We start from the raw sequence: 26,873 nt of genomic DNA on the forward strand, positions 1-26,873 counted from the left end.
CATAGTAGTAGTAGTAGCAGTAGTAGTAGTAGCAGTAGTAGTAGTGCTGCTAGTAGTAATGAAAGTAGTAGTAGCAGTAGTAGTGCTAGTCGTAGTAGTAGTAGTAGTAGTAGCAGTAGTAGTAGTGCTAGTAGTAATGGTAGTAGTAGTAGTAGCAGTAGTAGTAGTAGCAGTAGCAGTAGTAGTGCTAGTCGTAGTAGTAGTAGTAGCAGTAGCAGTAGCAGTAGTAGTAGTAGCAGTAGCAGTAGTAGTGCTAGTCGTAATAGTAGTAGTAGGTTACACCCCGCCTTTCCGAAACCCCGCTGTTCCGAAAATAGATGGTTGGTTTCCCATTTTTTCTAAAGACCCCGCTATTCCGAAAAGGCTATTGTGGAACCCCTAACCCTAACCCTATTGGGAAGTAATTGGAACTTGAAAGTCGGATTCGGAATAGCGGTGTTTCGGAGTGGGGGTGTTTCGCAATGGAAGGCCATCCCCGTAGTAGTAGTAGCAGTAGTAGTAGTGCTAGTAGTAATGGTAGTAGTAGTAGTAGTAGTAGCAGTAGTAGCGCTAGTCGTAGTAGTAGTAGTAGTAGTAGTAGCAGTAGTAGTAGTGCTAGTAGTAATGGTAGTAGTAGTAGTAGTAGCAGTAGTAGTAGTAGTAGTAGCAGTAGCAGTAGTAGTAGTAGTAGCAGTAGTAGTAGTGCTAGTAGTAATGGTAGTAGTAGCAGTAGCAGTAGTAGTAGTAGCAGTAGCAGTAGTAGTAGTAGCAGTAGCAGTAGTAGTGCTAGTCGTAGTAGTAGTAGTAGGTTACACCCCGCCTTTCCGAAACCCCGCTGTTCCGAAAATAGATGGTTGTTTTCCCATTTTTTCTAAAGACCCCGCTATTCCGAAAAGGCTATTGTGGAAACCCTAACCCTAACCCTATTGGGAAGTAATTGGAACTTGAAAGTCGGATTCGGAATAGCGGTGTTTCGGAGTGGGGGTGTTTCGGAATGGAAGGCCGTCCCCGTAGTAGTAGTAGTAGTAGTAGTAGTAGTAGTAGTAGCAGTAGCAGTAGTAGTGCTAGTCGTAGTATTAGTAGCAGTAGTAGTAGTAGTAGTAGTAGCAGTAGTAGTAGTAGTAGTAGTAGTGCTAGTCGTAGTAGTAGTAGTAGTAGTAGTGCTAGTAGTAGTAGCAGTAGTAGTAGTGCTAGTAGTGGGGACGGCCTTCCATTCCGAAACACCTCCATTGCGAAACACCCCCACTCCGAAACACTGCTGTTCCGAATCCAACTTTCAAGTTCCAATTACTTCCCAATAGGGTTAGGGTCAGGGGTTCCACAATAGCCTTTCCGGAATAGCGGGGTCTTTAGAAAAAAAGGGAAACCACGCCATTATGAAGAATGGAAGTCTATTTTCGGAACAGCGGGGTTTCGGAAAGGCGGGGTGTAACCGCTAGTAGTAATGGTAGTAGTAGTAGTAGTAGTAGCAGTAGTAGTGCTAGTCGTAGTAGTAGTAGTAGTAGTAGTAGCAGTAGCAGTAGTAATGCTAGTCGTAGTAGTAGTAGTAGTAGTAGTAGTAGTAGTGCTAGTAGCAGTAGCAGTAGTAGTGCTAGTCGTAGTAGTAGTAGCAGTAGTAGTAGTAGTAGTAGTAGTGCTAGTAGTAGTAGTAGTAGCAGTAGTAGTAGTGCTAGTAGTAGTAGTAGTAGTAGTAGTGGTAGTAGTAGCAGTAGTCCTAGTAGTAAATAGCCTACTGCATAACTTACCTGGAAAGAAAAACATATCATAAATGGGAACATTTTTTTCTTCAAACCCATTCATACAGAAGGGTTAGTTCCTTTGTAATATTTCTCTTTAACCAACCTTAAAGCATATATTTGATTTTTTTTATCTTAATTTTAAGCAGCTGCAACAAACTTTCATTTGTATTTATTCTGGCGCCCCCTGTGGACAAAAGCAGTATGAGCAGACTGCATGGTGTCAAAAGTTCTTGATCTGGCCAGCTTGTGCAATCATTTTGTAAGTGAGTGAAAGAAAGATGCCACATATTTGTAATACCACCTCTCTGATGTTTTCTACAGAAGCCGATGAGCTTGCAGTTTTTTTTAACATACTTATCTCAAGATCACAAGTTAAATAATAAGATAATCAACGTTTTACTGTGACAAAATAAAAGGTTATTTCCTCTATTATAATTTTTATTAGATCAGCAGCATGCAAAGATAGCATCTTGACAACTGTAACAATTGAATTAAGATGTCAGATTAAGGAGAATCCATTTTTGATCAACTGTACTTTAATCATACTTATTTATATACATAATTTATTATATCATTCAAACACCCACCGATGTGTGTATTTCTTTTCTCTATGCCAATGAGAATTATTTTGGTTGTACTGTACTGGACAGAATCACATCTGCTTTCAGTTGACCTCTGTGTGTGAGCCTATCCCTTACAATAATTAGCCTTTTGTTTTGTTGAGATGACGAGATAAATTAATCCATTATCATGAGAAAACAAGCTTTGTTATCTGAAGTTGACCAAATAATTAACTTGTGATCTGAAGATAACGTTATGGACAGTTTAAAAACAAATGATGAAAATTGATACTACAGATATCACTGGAGGCAGTTTGTCAGATAACATGCATCTTCCTCTGGAGCCACAAAAGACTTTATACTACTTTTTTACATATACAGTAGTACTCCCCAACACCTGTACACACAGTTTAATGTGTAAACTGGTGGAGTTACCCTTTAATGTTTCTTGATGGGAAGTCCACCACAACAAAAAGACACAAAACGACCACTGAACACACAAAGTGATAACAAACATGCAATAATTAAAGGGGCATTCTAGTTTTGTTGAATAGATGTTAATGAGCAGAGAAAGATCTTCATTGGCTTATTTTTTTCTGCCTAAACAAACTAAATAATCAAACTCTCTTTGTTTTCATGACTGAATAAACTGAATAAACAAACTGACCTTAAAGGACAACACAATTTATACTGTTTTACTTTGTTTATATGTGGCAGACCCTGCCACCTTTCTAGCTTCAAACAGTGTTCTGGGACCTTATTTTCCTCTGAGAGCAGCTTGTTTATTCACTAATGGAAATAATACATATTTCTGAGTTTGTATCATTACCTCATTAATATTGTAAATATTAAAATTCTGAGTTTCTCCAAAAATACATATAGCCCCTTTAAGTGAATATCTGTCAGGGCAAAAGCCTTGTGGAATGCACAACTAAATTAAGGAAAATCAACTAAATGTGCACAGCCTCAGGTGTAAAGCAGCGCTAACACCCAGGTGGTAACTCGCTCTTTGGTTCCCTCTGGATCTTCACTCTGTACCTTCATCCCACAGTACTGACTTACAGAAGCTACTGATTTAAATACCTGAAGCCCTTTTGCCCTCTAGTGGCTGTCAGAAGGTATGTCACTTTCTACAGTAAACACAAAGCACTAACAATAATCCACTAAACACACCAAACACGACATGACATGTAAAACACCTACAACACACGCTTTAGTTGTTTGGAAGTAGTCTACAGCTGCATATTTATTAGAAGTCTGTCTGCATCCACAAGTTTAATATCAGCTGTTCCTTTATGTATCCGTGTGTGTTGAGGAAAACCCCTGAGACGACAGAGACGTGATACACTTGACAGGCTGGCCCTCGGGAACACATGAGGGACTCTGTTTTGGGAACGATCCTCTGACACTTGACTGTGGATCCAAGCAGCGGCGCGTGTGCCCACAGTGTGGAGGTGAAGGCGGAAGTGACAGCAGGACTTCCCTCTGGACAATAATTCTTTCTTTTTTTGCAAACAGAGGAATACACCGCCGCCTGCCCAGACATGTCTACTGCGTACAGAAACAGGTGAGACACTTGTAAATCTTTGTTCTCACGTGGGATGCAGAACACACGGACCACGAAGAAGTGCTGGTACATCAGCTATTGTAGCAGCTAGCATCCCCCCGCAAAACTGGTGTTAACTTCAGTGGTAAGCTAGCAGCAACAACAGCTCGGCTAACCAAACATAAGCTAAGTTTAGCTTTAAGGCAAGAGTTGCAAACACATACAGTTCGTACATGCTGATATGATTTTGCTCATTTTAAAACATCACATTTAATGTCATAAACGGCTGGCCTCCGGGGCGTTTTGTAAGTTAATTATACAGCAACTTCACCATTGTTAGTAGCTACGGTAGCTAACTGTTAGCACATCAGCTGACACATCATACTTCCTTAAGCACGAACTGGCTAACAAATAGCTACCACCCAGCTAGCTGTGTTTGCTGACAGTGTGTTTCTGTCAGTGCAAAGGGTGAAAACAAATGTGACTAATTTCCAGTTAAACTGTCGTCTGACGTTTGATTGGCTAATGACAGATTAGCCGGACAATGCTCCTTAGAAAATGCACTGGACTCAGTGTGGAAAGACAGTTAATCAAATTTTCTGTGTAATTCACTGAACATTTTCTGTGCTGCAATTTGTTATTTTGACTCATAGTGGGAATCTCCATTAGTAATTACTTGCAATGACTCCCAACACTACTTGACTATATGTTTTATCGCTTTTATTTTTTTAAGTGTTATTTTATCCTATAGTATTTTCCACTTCTGCTTATTATTTACAGCATTGATGGTCATTATAAAATAATATAGGGAGGCATAGGTGTTTCTCAACCCTCATCTGTTTAGGATGGATTTACTTTTTAATAGGAATTGAATGTACACATGTTGCAGGTCTGTAGCAGATGTGCAGGGCCTCATCTCACAGACTAGGTTTAGGTCGGGCTGGGTGCAATGGCCTTACATTAGTACCTGAAATATAAATATAGAATATATACCTGATATTTTGAAATCTCCTCTAAAACACTTCATTAATGTTAGGACTAGGAGACTAAATCAAATATCACAATATTTTTGACCAAATACCTCGATATTGTGACAGTATTGTTGGGTAAGAACTGGTACTTTGACTAAATATGAACACACTGAGCTTTTTGATCAAGTATCATCAGTAATGTGGATGTAATGACTAACTGGGTAAAGACAAGTATTAGAACAAGTAGAGCATTGTGGTGAGTTCATAAAGTGACATATTTGCCGTAATGAACCTTTTAAAACCAGGAAAAGACAACACTTATGTCTGTACAGGTGGTTAATGCTAAGAATCTCAAAATGATCAGAGTCGATGAATAGAGATGTCACAGTCGAGGTTTAGTCATTTGTACGGTTGTGATTTTGGTTTGCATTATTAATATTAATTCATATTAATATTATTACAGTGCTAGTTACAAGGCAGCATAAATACTGTTCTATCTAATGTGATCCAGATCATCAAACCACTCGAAACAAGTCATTCACTACTACTGAACTGAGTAGAGTTCATGTCTTGTGGTTGCAGTGCGTGGTCTTTTAGTGTGTGGTCTATATTTATAGGTTTATGTTTCACATCCATAATAACTGAGCTTTGATGGTCAGATAAGTGTGAGAACAATGGGCAATACAGGGCTGAGTTTAGATTTAGAATATAGTTGCAGCAGTGGCTCGTTGTTTTGTAAATCGATTCTATCATCTGATCCCAAAAAAGTGCATTTTCCTAAAATGTCAAACTATTCCTTTAAATTTAACCTAATTACAGATTACGGACATTATGCCAGAGAAAGCATCTTTTCATAAAGAATGTGTGTGTCAACAGTAATGACAAATGTTTATTGTTCATAATGTAGAAGAGATATTTTATAATTCAGAAATGAAATCAGTTCTGACCTCATCTTGTTTCTTATTTCAGGATACAGGAATTCAAAGTATCCTTAAGTGAGGAAAACATAAACTTGAAGACACTGAGGGAGCTGTGCTTCAATGGTAATTTTCACACTTAAATATTTTTTGTGCTGATAACGTTGGTGTAGATATTTTATTGTTCTGCCTTTGACCTTTACTTTTTTCAACTCAGGAATCCCCTTTGAAGGAGGCATACGAGCACTCTGCTGGAAAGTAAGTTTCCCTGCCTCTGTTGTTGTTGGAATCAACATATGTGTATGACACATTGGGCCTCATGCAAGAACAGTTTTGTTTTCATATCCTCTCTTAGTTTTTCCCTTGAGGATTGCGCATGTGAGTGTTCCAAGAGGGATTCAGCAGTCAGACTGGTTGAAAATGGCTTGTTTCCACTTGATGAACACCACAAGTACATGAAGTAGTGTGCAATTATTAAACTTATTATGTAATTATGTAATTAACACCCCCAAACTGCTATACAAAGGCTACATGTTCAAGTGGCCAAATTTCATTCATAAAAAAAAGAAAACACCTGCAGGGCTTCAGAAGACAGCAGATCAAACATGACCACATTAGCAGTGTCAGTAGTGGTGTCAGAAAAAAAACATGAAACATTCCTACTGTTGTGAATGCTGAGTCATCACAGAGCTGCACTATGACAGATGTTAGAACAGAATGGCTTGACAAGAAGTTAGATGCCAAGGGTCTGTACCAAAATAAACATGTTTGATCACATATGGAGAACAGGATTTGTACGTCAGGTCATCTCTGCAGCTCAACAGTACTTCATTTTAACACTATTTTGTTACTCATTTGACCTTCATCTGAAAATTGCAGCTTCTTCAATTTGGATATTGCAGTAGGTCAAAGTACAATTTCTATAATATCTTGATTAATTGGTTAAAGGAACACTCAATGAGAAGAGAAAGATCCTCATTGGCTGATTTTTTTCTGTCTAAACAAACTAAATTATCAAACTCTCTTTGTTTTCATGACTGAATAAACAAACTGACCTAAAGGACAACACAGTTTATACTGTTTTACTTTGCTTATATGTGGCGGACCCTGCCACCTTTCTAGCTTCAAACAGTGTTCTGGGACCTTATTTTCCTCTGAGAGCAGCTTGTTTATTCACTTATGGAGAAAGTATTGTAAATATCAAAAGTCTGACTTTGAATTTCTTCTCTAAAACTACATACAGTGGTGCCCCTTTAATGATTTATGTGAAATGTTTGTATGATTGGTTCTTACATGAGTCTGAATATGTGCCAGACAGGCTGAAATCATACCTAATGAGTTCAGATGCAGACACAGCCCTTTACAAACCTTTCATCCACCCATACACACACAAACACACACACTTCAAACCTCATGGTGATGGAGCCACATGCGAGGCACAGCCCGTTGAGAACTCTGTGTCTCACTTGCAGATGTTGACAGGAGGAGCCAGCGATCAGTCTGTGGCCCACCTGATATGAATTCATATTTCTGAAAACTCCTCAACAGGAACAAACAGGAAATTAATCTCTGAAGATTTCTGTAGAGACAATAACATTTTTCCACCCTTTTTGGTACCATGTACACATTCTGTCTCTTACACTTCATTGAGCTTTGTATGAAACATGAACTTCAAAGCCAAGCTCCAGGGTTTTATGGCTGCACCACGACATCAAATAGAAACCTTCAGTAAGTTAAAGTTACTGTATGTGGGTTGGAACAGCAGTTTGCATGAGTTGGTAATGATGGGCTTGTTTGTGGCTCCAGCTTGGTTGAAGATGATTATGGAAAGTTTTAGACATGTAAATTATACATGGAAATGTACATGAAAACTGTCATTTGCATCTTTCCTTTACAAGTGTCTCTTTGTTAAAGTCAAAGGAATAACAGTAGAAAGAAGGTATGGGTTATAAACAAAATGTGACATGTAAAATGTTCCATTAGACTGTGATGTGAGACAGATCAGACAATATGGCCTTGCTATATTAATGTTGTCTATACTTATGTTGTGATCTGTGTTCCTGACTCATGGGATTGTTTGACCCTTTTTTCAGATCCTTCTCAATTACCTACCTCTCGATCAGACATTATGGGAGTCTTTCCTCAAAAAGCAGAGGTAAGGAGAACATGATGAGACCCGATCAAACAGCTTGTCAGGTTGAAGACTTGAACCACGTTGCTTACTTTTACGTGTTGGTACGACATCAGCTGCTACCCATCAGTAAGAGAAGCTGATGACATTAGCTAATGTTGTTAGCTGACTAAAAAAAGAAAAAACCTCGATCACTTGACCTGTGACTGAACAGGCCTGAGGTTGTTTATTATGGTGCTCTCTCATAGTGAAGCTGGCTGGGAAGAAACCACCTCCACTATTGTATCCTCCATTGTCCTTGTTTATGTCACAGCCTACAGGGATTCTGATTTGTCTTTCCTGAGAAAAGACACTATGACAGGACAGTTTAGTGAATAGTTTATGTATGGTTTGCTGCAAATAACAATTATTTCCATTATCATTAATCTGTTGATTATTTGTTCAATGGACAGAAAATTGTGAAAAATGCCCATTAGAAGTTAAAATCATGTGACTCAGAGAAGCTCTAGAATCAACTAATTGTTTCAGGCCTAGTAATAAATGTTTTAGATGAGTGTATATTAATCTACACGTAGCCTTGATATGAACATAAGAACTCAAGGTGTATTTTAAGTTTTCACTTCTTTCCTCCACTTTGTCCCATATGTCTTATAGGGAGGTGTACTCTCAGTTCCTAAAAGAAATGATCATCCAGCCTGGTATCGCTAAAGCCAACTTGGGCCTTTCCAGAGAAGATGTGACGATGGAGGACCATGTGAGTCCAGTCTCCTTTGTCCATTGTTCTTTTCTCACAGCAGTGTTTAACTGAAATGAGGCCAGATTTAGAGAAGCTACATGTTACATGAAGTGGTTTGTACCTAGCAGGGTGGTGGCTGTTGTCAGTCTCTGCAGAAGGAAGTGAAAGGAACAGCCTGTACATTTAAGAGTATGCTTATTAGAAACGTCTTAATGAGGCAGAGTGCAGACTGGTGATTACATGAGATTCTAGTTGATTTTCATCAATAACAAACATTCAGGTCTAACAGACACAAACAGGAAGAGTAGATTGTGAGACCAGTCACTTGAGTCCAAACATATTTTTTTGTGTGACTTGGCCGGACTAACTGTGTAATGTTCTCTTTGGGTAAACCTGACCTACTGGCAACTGTACCAGCTGGATGTGTGTGTAACTGCTTTGCAGATCTATATTACGTCCAGGTTTATACATTTTGTCCTCAATTGGACAACAAAAGCAGTTTTTTTTGGATTAATATTTGTCTGATAAAACATTAAATAATGTATACTGTGCAGTTCTACCATTAGGTTTAGTTTAGGGCCTCCAGCAGCAAAAATAGCTAACACTTTTTTATTTTTTTACTTTATTAAAAACACAGTAATATTAAAATAGGCCTAGTTTTATACAGTATTACTAAACATAAGCCCAACTTATATCACTCAGATAATCATTAATATAACAATGATTTTATCTAGCATAAATATCAAAAATGTGTCTCATTAATATTACAATATTTTATTCAATCATGTAATCATGTAAAAATAATTTGTGAAATGTCTGATCAGAAAATCATGGACCCCTGACTGCTGTGACACATACATTCATTTAATCATTGTCATAGACTACGAGGTGGTGGAGCGGTCATAGAAACCCTTTCACTGAACTGGAGAATCAGTATTGTTGCTAAAGCACTTGACTTAAAACTTAGTATTAAGCAGTGAAGATAGTAACTGGCAAATATATGTTTGCATCAGTGTTGGGCTGGGAAAAAAATAACAGTAACAGTCTGCAATGAAGGTTTCATACATGGAAAAAACATTTCTGGCTCTTTGCTCACAGGTGAAACAAATCACTTCTAACTGGAGCAGTGATGTCATTTGTTTTTATTTTATTTAATTTTTTTCAGCCTCTAAATCCAAACCCAGACAGCAGGTGGAATAACTACTTCAAAGATAATGAAATTCTACTACAAATTGACAAGGATGTAAGGTATGAACTGTTAAAAACTATTCTAGATCTGTTTGTTTCCTCTTGATAGAATGTGAGTATGAAAAGGTCCACAGCCTGTCATTGTGTATACAGTATAGAAGACATACAATCCTTCTTTTAAAGGGATCAGAAGAGCAAAAATACCCAAACATATAAGAACAGCTTATTTGAAGCAATTGACACGTGAGGTAAGTATGACAGGAGTGTTTCCCTTTTATTTTTTTGCAGGCGGCTGTACCCAGACATGGCGTTCTTTCAGCGACCCACAGAATATCCATGCCAACTTATCTTGGACCCTCAAAACGATTATGAGACGCTGCGTCGACGAGTCGAACAAACTACCTTGAAAGCACAAACTGTAAACCGCAACCGCAGTGGAGTCACCAATGTAAGTGACTATTGATGTGTGTCTGTGTGTGGTCAGTACAGTTTGGGTTTTGGGTTATGTTGACGTGGTTTTCAGTGGCATTAGTGACCAGTAAACCGCTAAGTCTGTGCAAAACACAAGAATCTGTGCAAACAATTAGCTTAATGTTAGCATACTAATATGCTTAAATGAGCTGGCTAATATAGTAAACGCTATACCTTCTGTGTGTGCTGCATTTAATCGATACCCTGTGGTGAACTGACTCTGTTCTCCCAGGTCAGCTCACCTGGAAAGGCATTGAACCTGTATCCATCTAACGAATATGAGGTGCTGCCCAGTGGGAGTGAAGCACACTGGGAGGTGGTGGAGCGGATCCTCTTTATCTATGCCAAACTCAACCCTGGGATTGCCTACGTACAGGGCATGAATGAGATTGTTGGACCAATATATTACACCTTTGCCACGGACCCCAACAGCGAGTGGAAAGGTCGGTAACATTTGAACTGAAAATGTGAACATATTCCACAAACAGGAAATAAATGCATTGTTTTCTGCTTTGTTGTTCAGAGCATGCTGAAGCAGATACATTCTTCTGTTTCACCAACCTGATGTCAGAGAACAGAGACAACTTCATCAAGAGCCTGGATGACTCTCAGTGCGGCATCACCTACAAGATGGAGAGTGTGTACTCCATGCTCAAAGACAAAGACCTGGAGCTCTATCTCAAGCTGGTAAGGTCGAGGGCTCCTTCCCACCTCCACTTCCCACTCTCAGTTAAATAAAGCTATAGGGATGTTTGATCAGACAGGTTGCAATATGGGAGGCACAACGCTTTGCCTGTTGTTGAAGCCTATACAGTTTATTGTTGGTAGGCAACTACTGGATCAACTGGCAGATCTGTCCACTTTTTTTGGCACCCACACCCCATGTTGTTATTTGTGACAACAAATGTCCACTTGATCCCGTTACATTGCATCAGCTCTTAAAAGAGACTGTGACCAGAACATCTTCCTGTGATGTCAGGAAGATGTGATGTCTTCAATTTGCTTGTCTGCTTGTCTGACAACAATCCAGAACCCCAAATCTACGTTTAACTGTGATACATGTTTTTTGTTTGAAAACAAGTGTCGTGAAAATTGCTGATTTATTTTCTGTCAATTGATTTATTGTTTCAGCCGTAACATAAATCCCCATATTTTTTGGCACACTGAAATTAAGCCTGAATGATATGCCAAAAAAATCATATTGTAATTATTTCAACGGATGCTGTGATATGAGTCATGGTTTTAATTTTTTATTGTGTTTTTTTTTTTTTTACATTTTTAAATTTAATTTTCACAAAACAAATGGTTGTGAATGATGTGATTTTCACTGGGGTCTATACCAAACAAACATGTTCCCTTCTGTCTGGGGAATATGATTTGTTGACCAGGGCATCTCTGTAGCACTACAATGCTACATTTATTAGGTATTTGTTAACACATTTTACCTTCATCAAAAAATTGCAATTCTGTTAATCTGACATTGCACTATGCCACATTGCAATTTGGATTATATTTTGATTATTTGTTTGGCCCTCATTGAGATTAATATTGTATAATGCTACTCTGATACAACTAATCCTCAACTGATACTGATTTAGTCGTGACTCACACAGTAAAATAATTTTTTTGTGTTTGTATTTAGTGGAGAGGAGAGAGACATTCTGAGGATGACATTTTTTCAAGTCAAACAACACTAGTCCATAATCATTTCCTCTTTTCTTCTGTCCTCACAGGAAGAGCAGAACATCAAACCACAGTATTTCACATTCCGCTGGCTCACCTTGTTGTTATCTCAGGAGTTCCTCCTGCCAGACGTCATCCGGATCTGGGACACCCTGTTTTCTGACCAGGACCGATTCCACTTCCTCATCCTGGTCTGCTGCGCCATGCTCATGTGAGCTTTACAGATTGTGCTCCCTGTTGTCCTACAGCATTGGTACTTCTAGCTCTTCTTGTGAATCATGGTTTCTGTTGTCTTCTTCTGTTCACAGACTCATCCGAGATAACTTACTGGCAGGAGACTTCACAGTGAATATGAGATTACTGCAGGTAAGTCTGTCTATAATACACAGGGAAACATAACCTTCAAGTGTCATGTTTAGATTTATAGTACAGCTAATGTCCCTTTCAGGATTACCCCATCTCAGATGTCCACACCATCCTGACCAGGGCCAAAGAGCTGCAGGATAACTCCTAACCTGTTCCCTCTTGTCCCCCTGCCCTCAGCTCGGATGTGGTAGGTGGGAGTTTAAACATAAAAAAACATTGTCATGTCAAACATGTATCATGGAAGGACTTCGTCAATGAAGAGCCTAAACGGATGTGTTGGGAAAAGCCCGCACTCTGCTTTTTAACTCTATGTCTGATGTTTGGTCAGTGGGGACTGCCGTGGTGAAACCTTTGGGGACAAGCTGAAACTTTTCCTTCCTGGACGTGAGGAGGAGATGCCATCTGTTTCTTGATGCATTGTGGGAAAAGGCTCCTCTCACAACCATCTCTCCCATGGAGACTCAGATAATGTTTGCACTGAACATCTGAGGGAACGGAGCCACCTTAGTCTGACACTACCGATCTTAGTTTGTCATGAAAACGTACCTGAAATGTTTTACAATGGAGCCAAAAATTAAACAGAAATCCCACTGCGACCATGTATGTAGTCAGACTGAGCAAATGTTTAACTGGGTTGAGCAATAGTGCATGTTTATTCTTTGGGCTTTTTTTATTTAACTTTTAGAAGTTGAACATTTTTAATGTAAGAAACATGTATGCCTTATCGGTTTAATGATGTGAAACAGGAGACAGTATTCCTGGTGATATTTTCTGCCTGGGTAAAATCAATATGAAGTGATGGGCCTTGCCTAATGAATATTGTATCAGTTGTCCCAGTCGAAATGTAGATGAAAGTCATATGACTTTGACACAACAAAATACTGAAAGAAGAGCAAGAACCATCAGAGTGAGTTGTGTTGCTTTTCACACTGAACATACCTAGCTTTTTTTTTCAACCTGTGTTTACACGTGTCTCTATAGTAGTTTCCAGGGCTGCAACAAATTATCATTTACATTATCAGTTAATCTCTATAAAATGTCTGAAAACAGTGATAGATGTCCGTGCAACTATCTCAAAGTCCAAGGTGATGTCTTTTAATGTCTTCTTTTGTCAGTCCAAAACCCAAAAATATTCATTTTAATATAAATCAGGAAAATATATCTCCATAACTAAGAGGCTGAAAACAGCATTTTCACATGAAAAATTACTTTACAAATGTTTATTTGATTAACAAAGTCATTGCCGATTCTGTCGATCTACTATCAATTGGTCAGCTGATCATTGTTCTCTCAATCACTCATTGTGATTGGCACAGCAGCATCATCTATTCATAGTCATTGTTGGAAGGCTGCTGGTTTCTGCTGTTACCAGCCTACAGTAATTATGCTCAGTATTGTTTGAAATCCACTGATGTTAGTGCAAAATGATAAGGTACCAATATGGTAACAAATAGTACAGATACCACAGCTCTTCTTTTTTTCGATACTTTGAGCGAAGCTAAGATTTGTGCCTAAATAAAATATTCTTTAATTGACAAAACTTTGATCTCAATTGAAATTATATGAAAGAGTTTAACTAAAAAAGATTGTCTGATTAGACATTTTTCAATATTCAGTGTTAAGGACACATTTTGGTCCGTAACAAAAACATTTTTTAATGGATACCCCACAGCTAGTGATTCTTCCATTATGCTGGAGAAGAAAAGAAACACAAAAATGTTGCCACTACAAAGTTTCCACGCTGTCATTGGCCAAAATGGAAATTATGCCACATGACGGCAGCCTGTTGTGTATGAAGACTAAAAAATGTTGCTGAGGGAAAAATTGTCTGTTTTGGGTTCCTGGGCTCAGCTTTTGTTATGGTCAACTCTCTTCTTGCTTATTTTCATGTTCAGAAAAGGAAGTAAGCAGGACTGCTAGGTGTTAAAAAGTCTCTTGACATGATGCTTAGCATTAAAAAAAACCTCTTCCTGCTCTTTACTCTGTTCCCTTTTATCTGTTAGCTTAAACACCAAAAGCTCATGAGCTAAGTGTCAAGCGAGCTGAAGTAGTTTGAGTTTGAAACCCTTGGTGTAGATTAACCTGATAATGTCCAGTGTGAACATCAGCACGGCTTCAAAGAAGTGGGTGATTCCCATCTTTTATTATCTGATCTTGTGTTATGCACATCCTGTATGATCTGTGGCAGACGTGTTACGGCTTGATTCAATCTAGACTATTATTTTAATGTAAATGTGTAACTGCAGGCCTAAATCTACCACTGCCAAAATATCCAGTCACAAGCTTGTAACATGTTAATCAGTGGGGAAACAGAAAAAGAAGGAAAGCGTAAAAGCCTAAAATATGTTGATGATGCTTATTGAATTGTTTAATGCATACTCCTATGAAGGCTCCATTGGTATTGAAATGCTTCCCCAGGTTAATATGAAACACAGAAGCTGAAAAGGTCATTGTAACTCACTCAGTGTCATCTCATCTTGTACAGCATTTTTTCCAAGTATTGCTCTAATACATGCCCAGAACGGTAACATACACCACTTGCAGGGCTAATGAAGCATTTCTGTAATGTAATGTAATGTTTTCCATAATTCTATTGACACTCCTTATAAATTGGATGGGGCATTAAATACTTCTGATTTTCCCTGTCTGATTTTTCTGCTACAGAAGATCAGATCTAATCTTACTTGATCATCTGATTTAAAATACACTATTGAAATGTAGTCTTTAACATTGTTTTGAGTTTGTTGTGTGTGTGTGTGTGTGTGTGTGTGTGTGTGTGTGTGTCTGTGTGTGTGTGAGCTCTGTTTACTTTAACAAACAGTAAGTAACGAGACAGTGCTCTTTAAAATGTGTTAAGCTACTCAGAGAACACATTTATTTGTGGTGTCTGTGTCAGAAGTTCTCTTTTATCAGAACTGAAGGGGATGTTCTTCTAAATTGTGTCAAGCTACAATGTTTTGTCAGCATCTCACAACAGATCAGCAATGGCATCTTTTTCTTTTGCCAAAACTAGCCATCTTTTGCTCTTCCCGTCAAATACTGGATGGTATTTGAGTCATTTTTCTGAGATGTGTCAAAATTAATCATTGTTCCTACTAAAGATGCAAATCCTAAACAACTTCTCACAAATTTACAGTATAGTTTGATTTAGAGCTGCATGATACGACAAAAATAAATTTGACAGATATTTCAAGTGCGATATGACTCTCAAATAGTGGGAATGATCATTTTTGCATCACAATTTTCATTTTTACTGGAAAAAACCCCTGATTAAAATCATGATGATGTGACATTTCATCGGAAGAACAAGATTTGTAGGCCAGAGCATCTCTGCAGCTCTGCAGTACTTTTACACTTAATGCTGTTTTGTCACACAGTTGACCTTTATCAAAATGACCACACCACACTGTCCAGAATATTTATTTAGTTTGAAAGAGCAAGAAACAACATGCATTGTCAGACCAAAACAAAAAGACATTTTGCATTTGAAGGTATTTTGTCATCATGTGCAAAAGAGGAACTGTTACTAATTGATGGCATCCACATGCTCCTTTTTTTATGTGTATTTATTTCTATCCTGACTGTGTGTGTGTGTGTGTGTGTGTGTGTGTGTGTGTGTGTGTGTGTTGAGGTGGGGGGGTGATGTACACTATACAATGTCAGTTAATTGCATGTTTCCAATTTTGTAAGCACATTTTTGTAACGTCTCCAGTGTTAAGACTTGTATATATGTTTTTACATGTTTGCAGATGTGCATTAAAAATGAATGATGGTATCCAACATTGTTCTTTGTGAAGTGCATTTTGATGACAAACTGAGACTTTACTGACTTGGAAAATTATCTTTTAAATCAACAAACATCATATATGTGATTCATGACACAATTCAAACAGGATCAATAAACGATTTGTCTCTCTTCGTCGTCTCAGGTCCCATGAGCTTGAAAGATTGCCTTCCTGTCACACTTTTAAAGTTACAGATTTTAAATCATATTTGACTTCCGCTGAAAATTTAGATCTGAAAAAAAACAGAAATTGGCAAAAACTATTAGACTATTTGGACATTTCAAATCTACTCCTTTTCATGAGCAGACCTCCAAATTCTGAATTGTATTTGATGTGTTTTGTTTGTTGAACTTGTATAAGTTGTTTGTATCTGGAGAAAAGAAAAAAGGTTACATGAGGGAAAACCACAGGGGGCGTGGCCTCAGCTCAGCACAGGTCCCGCCCACCGTCATGTGAGCCAATCGGAAGACGTGTTAGTCCAGAGTCCCTGCAACGGATCATCCGGGTACTGTGTCAGAAAAACAACAAAGTGCGTCTTAACTTCATGAAGACATAACGCGACTCATTTAGAGTTTTCCAGACAAGTACTGATTCAAAGAGGCTGTGTGTTCCGAAGTGTCCGAATTAGCATATAAACTCTGAGGCAAACGGACGTCAGCGAACAGTGCTGTGTTTAAACTAGCTAACTGTCAGTACACTGTAACAGGGTGGTCGCGTCATCAGGGCAGAGGTGCTACCGAGGCACTTTTTATATGGTGAGTGGGACTGCACCTTTACCTCAGGGATGAGTCATGTTGGGGCTACAGTCTCCTGATTCTTGTGATAAGCTGTTCTGGAGTCATGAGTGAAACACTGCTGGTTTTCTCTAGAATAATATTATTATTAATGGAATAAAGTAAAAAGGGGGAAGTGAAAATAATAGTAATAAAATGTATAATACTTGTAATAACAGTATTCATTCACAGGTATGGCAGGTATGGCCTGTTGAGATTTATAAGTACAAGACATATAGATACTAACAGAATAGTGAATTCAGTACATTATTTAGTTATAACGTGGCAGTGCACTCTTTGGGTTTACCCAGAATTTAACTGGTTTATGAAACCACACAGGCTCGCTTGACCATTCAGGAGAGATGAAGAAGACTCAGAGACACCGATGACTTACGTTAAGATAGTTTATACACACTTGATCAAGGAGGAACAACTTAACAGTACATCTGTCTGCACAGAGCAATATCATGTTAATCCTAACAAGTCCTCCCAACTGCTCAAATTATATCTACAGCTTCAGGCAGCATCCCTCCCATACATGGTTATCTGTTTAACAACATAGCAAGGGGTGTGAGTGCAGAGTTCTTCCCACCTCTAGCCAGAGGGATAGGATATAATTAGGTCACAGATACTAAGTCAGCTAACATAGATAGGTCGAAGGCCTCCTTACGAGTTTTACGCAAACAGTCAGCTTTGCCTTGGCTTGGTTCGTCAGACATCTGTTCTGTAGACATATCTACAGTAGCTTTGAATGACCAGGTTGCAGAGACCATGAGATATGCTCCTCACAGAGCAGTCTTCACTATCCTTATCCAGACTTTAACGTCTGTACAGGATACGTATGACGTCCTATTGTATGAGGACAGAATGATCTGGGAGAATCATATTTTTCTCCCACAGTACCCGTCAGGGACAGCCAACACCCAGGACCACCTCTGACAGAAGAGGAAGAGAAAACACACAAACCCAAGCCATCCTGAGTGCAATTTTTTTTTTCCTGAGGTTAAATAAAATCTAGAGGTAAGTATGATAAAAGACGCAAAGATAAATTCATTGGCGCCTCACCTTTCCAGCCACAGGTAATACCTTTATTAGCATCAATAGGGGTAGTCTAATATAGAGAGTATTGCTTCTCATATTGACTCTTTTGTTGCCACAGTTGATGATGTCAAACATTAGGTATACACTGTTTTAAATTGAGTTTATCTCTAAAAGGATCAGCAAATGATCACTTTTCTTAGTTTTACACAACGTCCCAACTTCTCTGGAGTTGGGGTTGTAATACCCAAAACAGTGCATGAACTGGACAGAGAGCTAAATGTATTTGCAGCAATTAATTAAAGGCACCATTAGTCACAAGCGTATAAAACACTATATTGTTATATAACAATAAGTGACAGGAGAAAAGTCAAATTCAGTTTGTTCATAAAAGCGCTGACATGATCAAAATAATCTGAATCATAAACCTTTCTTTTATCCATAAAGAAAAACAAATTGAAGTAGTATGTGCATTTTATTATGAAATGAGAAAATGCTAGTGCACGAATGGATGAGTGAGAAAATCAGTGAAATGTAAATTATTGATACAGTGTCTTAAGTGAACCAGTAACTAAGCCTATTTCATAATAAGTAAGTAGTTCCTCTGGTAAGCTGTTCCAAAGTTCAAGTTCAAGTTTTATCTTCCTTGGGACAGTGAACGACCTGTCAGTAGATCTATCCCTCTCAGTGTAGAAACATAGCAGCAGAGACTGGGGCCAAGCCACAGTTTGTTTTTATTAACGAGGAAATTGCTCTCCAGAGTGGTAAGTATTGTGCATGCTCTGTGGTAGTGTAGCAGATAGAGTTGTACACTCAGTCTGTGCTGACTTAGCAGGTTTGATAGCTGTCATACAGGAGGTCATGGGCTAAAGTAAAGTGAAACGTAAACAGTGTTGATTGCTCATTTGAATTGTGACTCTATCTTCCGGCTTATTACCGTCTGATGAAATCTTTAAAGAAATGCAGTTGGGCCCCTGCTGACAGCAGTGGAGGACATACTCAGATCCTTTATTTTGAACCAATACAACAAAGTAAAAACACTCCATTAAAACTGAGAGCACAGATTTATAGGCATGATTTTATTAATGGAGCTATTTGTAGTTTCCAGCCACCTGCTTCAACCAAATAGGGGGCAGTATTTCCCCCTTTCTCAAGGTTTAGTTCAAACCCTTTTTGCCATTTATCTTATGTATTTCATTTGTTTCTTTGCAAATTCATTATTGCAAGTTGTTACAGTTGTAAAGAGGGAATTAATTACTGCTTTATATATATTTATTTACCCATATATTCAACATTGCTCAGTTGCAGTCTTGTGTTACACAATTAGTGCTAAGTAAAACTTTTGGAGGTATACATTGATACTAAATTCTGAGAACAGCTCATTCCGTTGGTCTGTGTAAGCAGGCATACTACACAACCACGGCAACCTACATTTGAGTAAAGCTGGCACAAAAGCCTTTCCAGCAGGTTGGAATGTTTCATTTCAGTTATTGTCAACACAAACAGCCTTTCATGTTCTCACATTTATTACATAGTTTACAAAATTTACAAAAATATCAGTGCAATAGTAGACGATAAAATGCCACTCCTTTTTTTGGAGGAAGGAATTTGCTGTGGTGTCTGTTCACACTATATACAGTGTGAACAGTGATGTGATCAGAATCAGATATATACAGTGTGAACAGTGATTTAATAGAAATTTCAACAGGAATTATTTCAAGAAAATCCATTATAAGATGATTTTGGGTGAGGTGGCATGGAATGGCCCATATATAAAATAAAAAATATATAAATAAAAGATGTAGATGTAAGAGATGATACTGGCTGAGAGACAATAGGTATACCAAAATAGATGTCACTGATAGGACACAGAATGTGGAGCCTGTGTGTGTATTAGACTCTCATCTCCATTCGCAGGACTCTCCGATGCAGTACTGCAGTACTCGGGGCGGCATCCGTGGATGGGACTTCCGGGATGTGTTGTTTTCAGGTTTTGCTCCAGACGGGGGGATGTTCATGCCCGAGAGTGTGCCCACGCTGAGCCCAGACACCCTGAGGGGCTGGAGGGGGCTGCCCTACACCAAACTGGTGGTGGAAGTCGCCTCGCTGTTCATCCCCACTCAGCTGATCCCCAGAAAGGACCTGGAGGGTGAGCTGGTCAAATATTCACTGTTAGCATAACATCTCATTTGATGTCAAGGTATGATACATTCCCTCTTCATAGAGATACATGTAAAGAAAAAAAATGTACATTGTATAACCTGCATTAAAAACAGGTCTGCAAAAATGTAAAGTGCACAGCTGACTAAAGACACAGTAAGAGTCCCTTAACATTCAAAGTTAGCTCATTTAAGATATGAGGCAGAAAATTTACACATTTCAAAGACTTTAAACAAGAAACAAGTCATCAAATTAAACAAAATCGTTTTTTTATGGAAACCTATTCCACTACACCAGAGCTGTGGAAATGATTTCTTCTCTTCCCTCCCTTGTCTCGTCCCAGTCCTGGTAGGTGAAGCCCTGTCTGGTTTCTCAGTGCCGGAGGTGGTGAGAATCGCCCGGCTGAAGGATGGCCTGTCAGTCCTGGAGCTCTTCCATGGACAGACCTTGGCCTTTAAGGACCTGGCCATGACCTGCACTGTGCGCTTCCTCAACTACTTCCTGCAAAAAGAGAATCACAGAGCTACTGTTGTTGTAGGTGAGAAATAAAACCTGTAATGTCCTCTGATTTAACTAAGGAACAATTTTTTCAAAGCTCGTTTCATACGGTCTACAACATGAAGAGGTAAATGTTAATGGAAATATCTATAAATATATTTGTCTTTTGTTTTGTTCTGGCTCCTCTGACGATGACAGTTGGAGTCTGACTGCAGCCTCGGCTAAAGGCTTTAAACATGCACTGATCCAGTCCAGACATGTATCCAAATCAACCTACAACAGTAGAATACTGTTCAGCTTTCATGTTTGTGGCAAGGGGTGTAAGTTCAGGTCTTACAGACCAATAAAAGCCTTGGAGTCAAACACCTTTTCTTACATCATCATGTGCTGCTTGGTAGGAAACATGCTGAAAGCACATATTTATGACAGCTTAACAAGAATCAAATCAACTGTTTTGTTCATTTTGTCTGTACTGAAGTGTTTAACCAAAAAGTTACTCTGTGGTCAAAAGTATGTGGACAGATTTCTTCACATACTGAAGTGTACTTTTGGTCGGGGACTGTTTTTCCTTTCTTTTCGTTCCAGTGAAGGGAGATCTTCGTGCTACAGCATACAGTGGTTTTTTGACAATGATGTTCCTCTGACTTTGTGTCAACAGTTTGTGTTTGGCCCTTTGCTTTGCAACTAGGGCTACAACTAACTATTATTTTCATTGTCATTTAATCTGATGATTATTTTATTAATCACTTAATCTTTTAGTTTAAGAAATGTCAAAAAACTAAACACGATTTCCCAGAGCCCAAAGTGACATCTTCACATTGCTCCTTTTGTCCAAGCAACAGCTCAAAACCCAAAGAGTCTTTATCTACTGTGATAAACAACAAAGAGATCGTAATATTACCAGAAAGATTTTGTCTAAAAAATGAAAATAGTTGGTGATTCATTTCTTTTTCGATTGATTAATTAAGTAATTTTTGCAGCTCTAGTTGTTAGCAAACTGAAAAGAAGAGGAAGAGATTCAGTTTTTTTTCTGTTCTTGTTCCTGTGTTTCACTGAACACAGAGGTTTCTACTAAAATGACCAAACAGCATTTTAAAAATGAGATATAATGGTGTAGATATAGCCCTCTGCTTTTAGGAATGGTCTTTAGTTTTTACAAACATTTCCCACAGCAGTGCTGATAAGAATACTGTTATAAACTTGGAATTGTTTAGTATGAAAAGGAAACTTGATGTTCAGTCAGCAGCTAGAGACCTTGTATGATTCATGCTAGTGGGTGAAATTAAGAAGTAAACTTGGATTTAGCTGCTTCTGCGAGGCCGACGTCCTGAAACACAAATGAAACCTCAAATCAAGCAGAGATGGTTCTGATAAGCATCAGTGTTGGATCCTATTCTGTCACTGTTAGACCATGAACAGGAATGCAAACAGTGTACACACTGCAGAATACACAGAAAAGATATGGAAACTGAAAACGAAACATCAGGAAAGTGGTATTTCAGCCAGAGGACATTACTTATCTGTAGGTAAAGATCCTTCACTGTGACACTGGCAGTCCACATTGAGATTATCATGGCATTTACAAGCACATTCACACTCCCAAGAGGAAGTAAGAAGCACAAAGATGGAATAAAGTATCAGAGATGACAAATGTGAGGGTCTGAGTCAGCCCGCTTGTGGGTTTCTTCTCCAGGTACATCAGGAGACACAGGCGGCTCGGCCATCCAGAGTGCGAAGGGTCTCAGTGGGCTGGAGGTGATGGTGGTTTACCCTCGTGGACGCATCACTCCAGTCCAAGAGAAGCATATGATCACCTGCCTTGAGGATAATGTCCATGTGTTCGCAGGTGAGCCTGAGGCCAAAGGACTAATGGCTGTTATTTAACCAAAAAGCCAAAATTGTATTCTTGTCACAGTTATCACAGTCAGACTGAGTGACTGAGTGTGTTTTTGCCTCTGAAGCCGACGGCAGCTCTGACGACATCGACCAGCCACTGCGCCGGCTGTTTGCCGACCAGGAGCTGGTCAAGACTTACAGCCTCATGAGCCTCAACTCGGTCAACTGGTCCAGAGTCATGATCCAGCTGGCCCACTTCATCTACGCCTACCTGGAGCTCAGTGGTATGGAGCAGGCTGAGGCTGAGGCTGACGGAGAGCTGCCAGAGCTGGAGGTGGTGGTGCCCACCGGAGGGGCGGGGAACATTGCAGGTGAGCTGATTACTGCTGTTAGGTAAATCATTCAGCCAGTCCGTCAGCATGCAGGCTGTTCATCTAGGGCAGGAGGGAGCAGGGTATACGGTATATTTGAGGCTATTTGTCTCTGCATTTTCATTCATGCATAAATTAGTTTTTCAGCTTTATCTGTAAAGGTCAAAATTTTGACAAATTCCTACCACACATTACAAAAGCTCAAATGAAAGTCTTGCCTGACCAATGGTCCAAAACCTCTGAGGGCTTTTAGTTGACAGAAAAGCAAGCACATCTTCACATTAAACTGGCAATAGGTGGTGATTTTGTTTGCTCAAGATTATTGGTATTGGAATTATCTAATACCAGATATCCATTATCAGTGAGTTTATTAAATCCAATAATGATTAATATCATATTTAGACCACAAATGTATCTTTAACACATGATAAGAATCAGTAAAAGGTGGTTGTCAGTGCTCTCTGCTGTAGTGTAATGGAGACAGTGTTTCTAAATGACCTCTGGCATAGTTTACTGCATTTTCTTGTCAGCTAACACATATACTTATATGATACATCGATGATAAGCTCAAATCGGCTGATAACGTCAGAGCAACCAAATAATAATGTTTCAGCATTCATTTCTGCATGTTTTCCATGTAGTAGAAGTTTAAACAGCCAAGGCCTTCAGTCTGATCACTGATCTGAGCGATTCAGTGCAGTCGATAATCATTCTGGGGATCATTTCCTTCAAATGTTTTGAAGCTATGAAAACGTGATTCTCATGAGAACGTTCGGTCCCTGTCCCCTCACTGTCTCACTGTGTCTCAGCTGGCTACATTGTAAAGCAGATGGGATTGCCCCTGAAGCTGGTTGCCATGGTGAATTCGAATGACATAGTGCACCGAGCGGTAACCACTGGTGACTTTTCCATGGCAGCTGATGTCACACAGACTTTGGCCCCTGCCATAGACATCCAGGTAAGACAGTTACACAGTATGTAGTTACAGGTGTTCATATCAATGAGCCTGAAGATGACTTTTGAATTAATACTCAGAACTGTTCATGTAGTACAGTTGGAAATATCAGGGGGGTGCTAATATTGAGAAATACTCTTTGAGAGTGTGATGAGACGATGGATATCAAACCTACGTCTGTGTTTTAAATACAGAGCTGGAGTCAGGACATGGGTAGCTTAGCTTAGCAATAGACTGGAAGCAGGGGGAAACAGCTAGCCTATCTTTATCCAAAGTTCAGAAATGCACTTGTGAAGCTTCATAATGACCACATTGTGTTGTTTGTTTAATCGTAATCTATCAGATTAAATCTGTTTCATTTTACACAAACAACTGTAAAACCCACAGTCGTTGTATTTTGTACAATGACAAATAAAGTCTCTATCTATCTCTATCTCTATCTATCTATACATTTAACTATTCTTCACAAATGGTTTAAAGCTTAAAGCTTCTGAGCCTGCACAAAAATCCTGACATGTGCCTCCTAGCAACACTTTGGAGCTGGTCAGCTGCAGAGATACACGTGGGGACTGCAAGAACTGTGACTGATCAGATTGGATTGCTCGTGTTTTCTCCCATAATTGTCTTATGCCAGTAGAGATTATTGATAGTGAAGAGAATATTATAGAACTTGAAGAAAGTAATCTTACCCTTTTCAGTAACACTTCTCCAGTCATCTCCAGTGCACATTCAAAACTCTCCATCATAGTGAATGTAAGAACATGCATGGGAGTAGTCTCCTGTCCAGCAATGAGACAAGGCAGGCAGTGAGTAACCTGGATGTAACTCAAGTTCTATAAGAATGTGCGTAGCCCATCGTCACTCTGTATCACAAAGTAAGTAAAAGAACGTGAACACAATAGCACAGTGATCCAGACTTCCATCTGGTGTTGCAGTTGTGATATCAACAGGTAAAATCTGATGCTCAATCAAAACCTCCACTGTACAGAATTACTGCATATCTGCTAATGTGATTGTTGAACTGTTCCTTTTCCTGTTTGCCTCCAGTCCAGGAAACATGAAGGTCACATACAGTGAGGATGGACTTGGCAGTGAAGTAGGAGACGTGTTGTGTTCAACAGTTAAACTGCTTTACTGCCACTCTGCTTGATTGTTGGCCTGTAGGACCCGTACAACATGGAGCGAGTGTTCTGGTTGCTGCTGGGCAGAGACGGAGCTTCAGTGAAGAACATGATGGAGGAGTTTCAACAGTCACATAGACACTCTCTGCCTGAAAACCACCGCAGACTGGTAACAGTCATTCAACATTTACTGTATACATCCAGGCATGCCTGTCCTCTACATGTCTAGTAAGAGCACACCCTCCATCTAACGCCCTGATATGTTTGTGATCCATCCCTCTTCTTTAATTCTAGCTGTCACAAGTTTTATTGACTGGAACAGTGACAGATGAAGGGATCCTGGAGACCATGAGGAGGTGCTGGGACGAAAACCAGTATGTGCTGTGTCCACACACAGCGGTGGCTGTATGGCATCACTACCACTGTCCTCACAGCCCAACACTCAACAGGTCAGACATTCTGTATTCATCTATTAAACTACATACACACAAGACATTTCTCACTTCACTGCAAGACATGAACCAGTAAATCTGATGACCTCTCTTTACTTAAATGGTCTTTCCTTGACTTTTGACAGTTTTCTAATTAATTACTGAAACTCTTATTGCAGGTGTTACATTGCAACCGCATCTCCAGCCAAGTTTCAGGCAGCAGTAGAGAAGGCCGGCCTGACCTTTGACCTACCTGGGGCGGTGCTGGAGTTGGACAAGTTGGCCACCCGTTACGAGAACCTGGAACGGAGCGTGAACTGGTGCAAGGACTGGGAGGACAGACTGAGAGAGAAAATCCAGTCTGTGAGTTCAGTCAGGAAAAACAGAGGGACGTACTACATCTGATTATGTAGGTGTTATTGTACTGTAAATTGAGGTTTTATTTCAGAAACCCTGATTGGACATTAAACTGTATGTGTGTGAGGTCAGGTGACTGTGGCAGCCTGTCCTTGATCTATGCACCTCCTTATCTGAATGTAGTAAATGATGTTGATGGGAAAGGTCTCCTGTCGCCTCTTTGATGGACTTTGGTCTGAACTGTAATACAACTTGTCTTTGTATTTGTTCAGTGATGTCATACACCACAAACCAATTAACGATTTGCAATGTTCAGTCTTCCTGCCAAAACACTAATGTCATTGTATGTGAAAGAATAAATTCCAGTAGTTTTCTACGAGTTTAACTGTCTCGAAACATCAAGAAGTTCTAAAATTAAAAAGGAGTTTACTTGTTTGGGCTCAGCACCATTTCAGAAGTTTCTGATACTGACTGATATTTACCCTTCAGGAGTTCAGCTGATGTTCTTGCCTGTATGCTGTATGAACAATGAGCGTAACAGAACAAAGAGGTTCATTCCTACATCAGTAGACACCTGAAGCCATCATGGAGAAGCTACATAAGAGAAAGGGAGGTTTTAGGTATTTGTATTCATCATGTATTTTATATTTATTGTCTTCCTTAAACTCAGTAGATGGACCTGTATGCAGTGCTATTCATTCACTTTAATTTGTCAAGAGCAGGACAGGTTAAACATGGAGGAACTTAATATGAAGTACCATTTGTGGACGATCTTACAGCAATACAATGCAATAGATCCCTTTCACATTATGACTTGTCACAGCAGAGCACAGGTGTTATTATTCACAATAATGACGGTTCAGTTCCGTCTCAGTAAACCATGATGGTAAACCAGGTTTCTGCCTTGGGGTGGCGCTACAGCTCACAGAAGGCTCCTGTAGTATTATTATTATTACTCCATAACAATGTCGCACTGGTTGGACTGGCTTGATGAACTCGATGCCAGCGGTACCACGTCCAAGATGTATGTAACTGATAAAGGGTTAACAGTGGTAAACTGAGGATCATTACAAAGCATTACTTAGATTGTAATAGAATGATTAAAGTTAAGCTGTTATGATATTTTTAGGTATTTGTCCTCGTACCAACAAGTGTCTGAGGTGCACAAAAAGTGAATAAATAATTATAATGCAAAGATGTAATAAAAGCTGTAATACATTTGTATAGAGAGAGCGTCTTGGCCGGTGCTCGTTGGGTTAAC

General features: G+C 39.2%; 2 protein-coding genes across 4 annotated transcripts; both read left to right on the top strand.

Moving 5' to 3' along the window:
- The first annotated feature begins 3,727 nt into the window (after positions 1-3,727).
- tbc1d13 (TBC1 domain family, member 13) lies at positions 3,728-15,015 on the top strand. Of its 2 annotated transcripts, XM_073477735.1 has the most exons (13): positions 3,728-3,845; positions 5,765-5,838; positions 5,930-5,970; positions 7,806-7,867; positions 8,498-8,597; positions 9,745-9,827; positions 10,056-10,215; positions 10,471-10,681; positions 10,762-10,925; positions 11,972-12,132; positions 12,230-12,287; positions 12,370-12,474; positions 12,616-12,705. In XM_073477735.1, exons 1-12 carry the CDS (start codon positions 3,823-3,825, stop codon positions 12,433-12,435), a joined length of 1,203 nt encoding a protein of 400 aa, XP_073333836.1. In that variant the 5' UTR covers positions 3,728-3,822; the 3' UTR covers positions 12,436-12,474; positions 12,616-12,705. The 2 variants fall into 2 exon arrangements, with proteins under 2 accessions (XP_073333836.1, XP_073333835.1); XM_073477734.1 differs by having other exon boundaries at positions 12,370-15,015.
- Positions 15,016-16,603: 1,588 nt separating this feature from the next.
- On the top strand, positions 16,604-25,991 carry thnsl2 (threonine synthase-like 2). Of its 2 annotated transcripts, XM_073477733.1 has the most exons (10): positions 16,604-16,827; positions 17,746-17,865; positions 19,801-20,032; positions 20,387-20,581; positions 22,235-22,387; positions 22,503-22,748; positions 23,558-23,706; positions 24,868-24,993; positions 25,119-25,273; positions 25,435-25,991. In XM_073477733.1, exons 3-10 carry the CDS (start codon positions 19,810-19,812, stop codon positions 25,658-25,660), a joined length of 1,473 nt encoding a protein of 490 aa, XP_073333834.1. In that variant the 5' UTR covers positions 16,604-16,827; positions 17,746-17,865; positions 19,801-19,809; the 3' UTR covers positions 25,661-25,991. The 2 variants fall into 2 exon arrangements, with proteins under 2 accessions (XP_073333834.1, XP_073333833.1); XM_073477732.1 differs by lacking the exon at positions 17,746-17,865 and having other exon boundaries at positions 16,737-16,827; positions 25,435-25,863.
- The last annotated feature ends 882 nt before the right edge of the window (positions 25,992-26,873 follow it).

The sequence above is a fragment of the Pagrus major genome, chromosome 12, assembly GCF_040436345.1.
Source record: "Pagrus major chromosome 12, Pma_NU_1.0".
Taxonomy (NCBI): domain Eukaryota; kingdom Metazoa; phylum Chordata; class Actinopteri; order Spariformes; family Sparidae; genus Pagrus; species Pagrus major.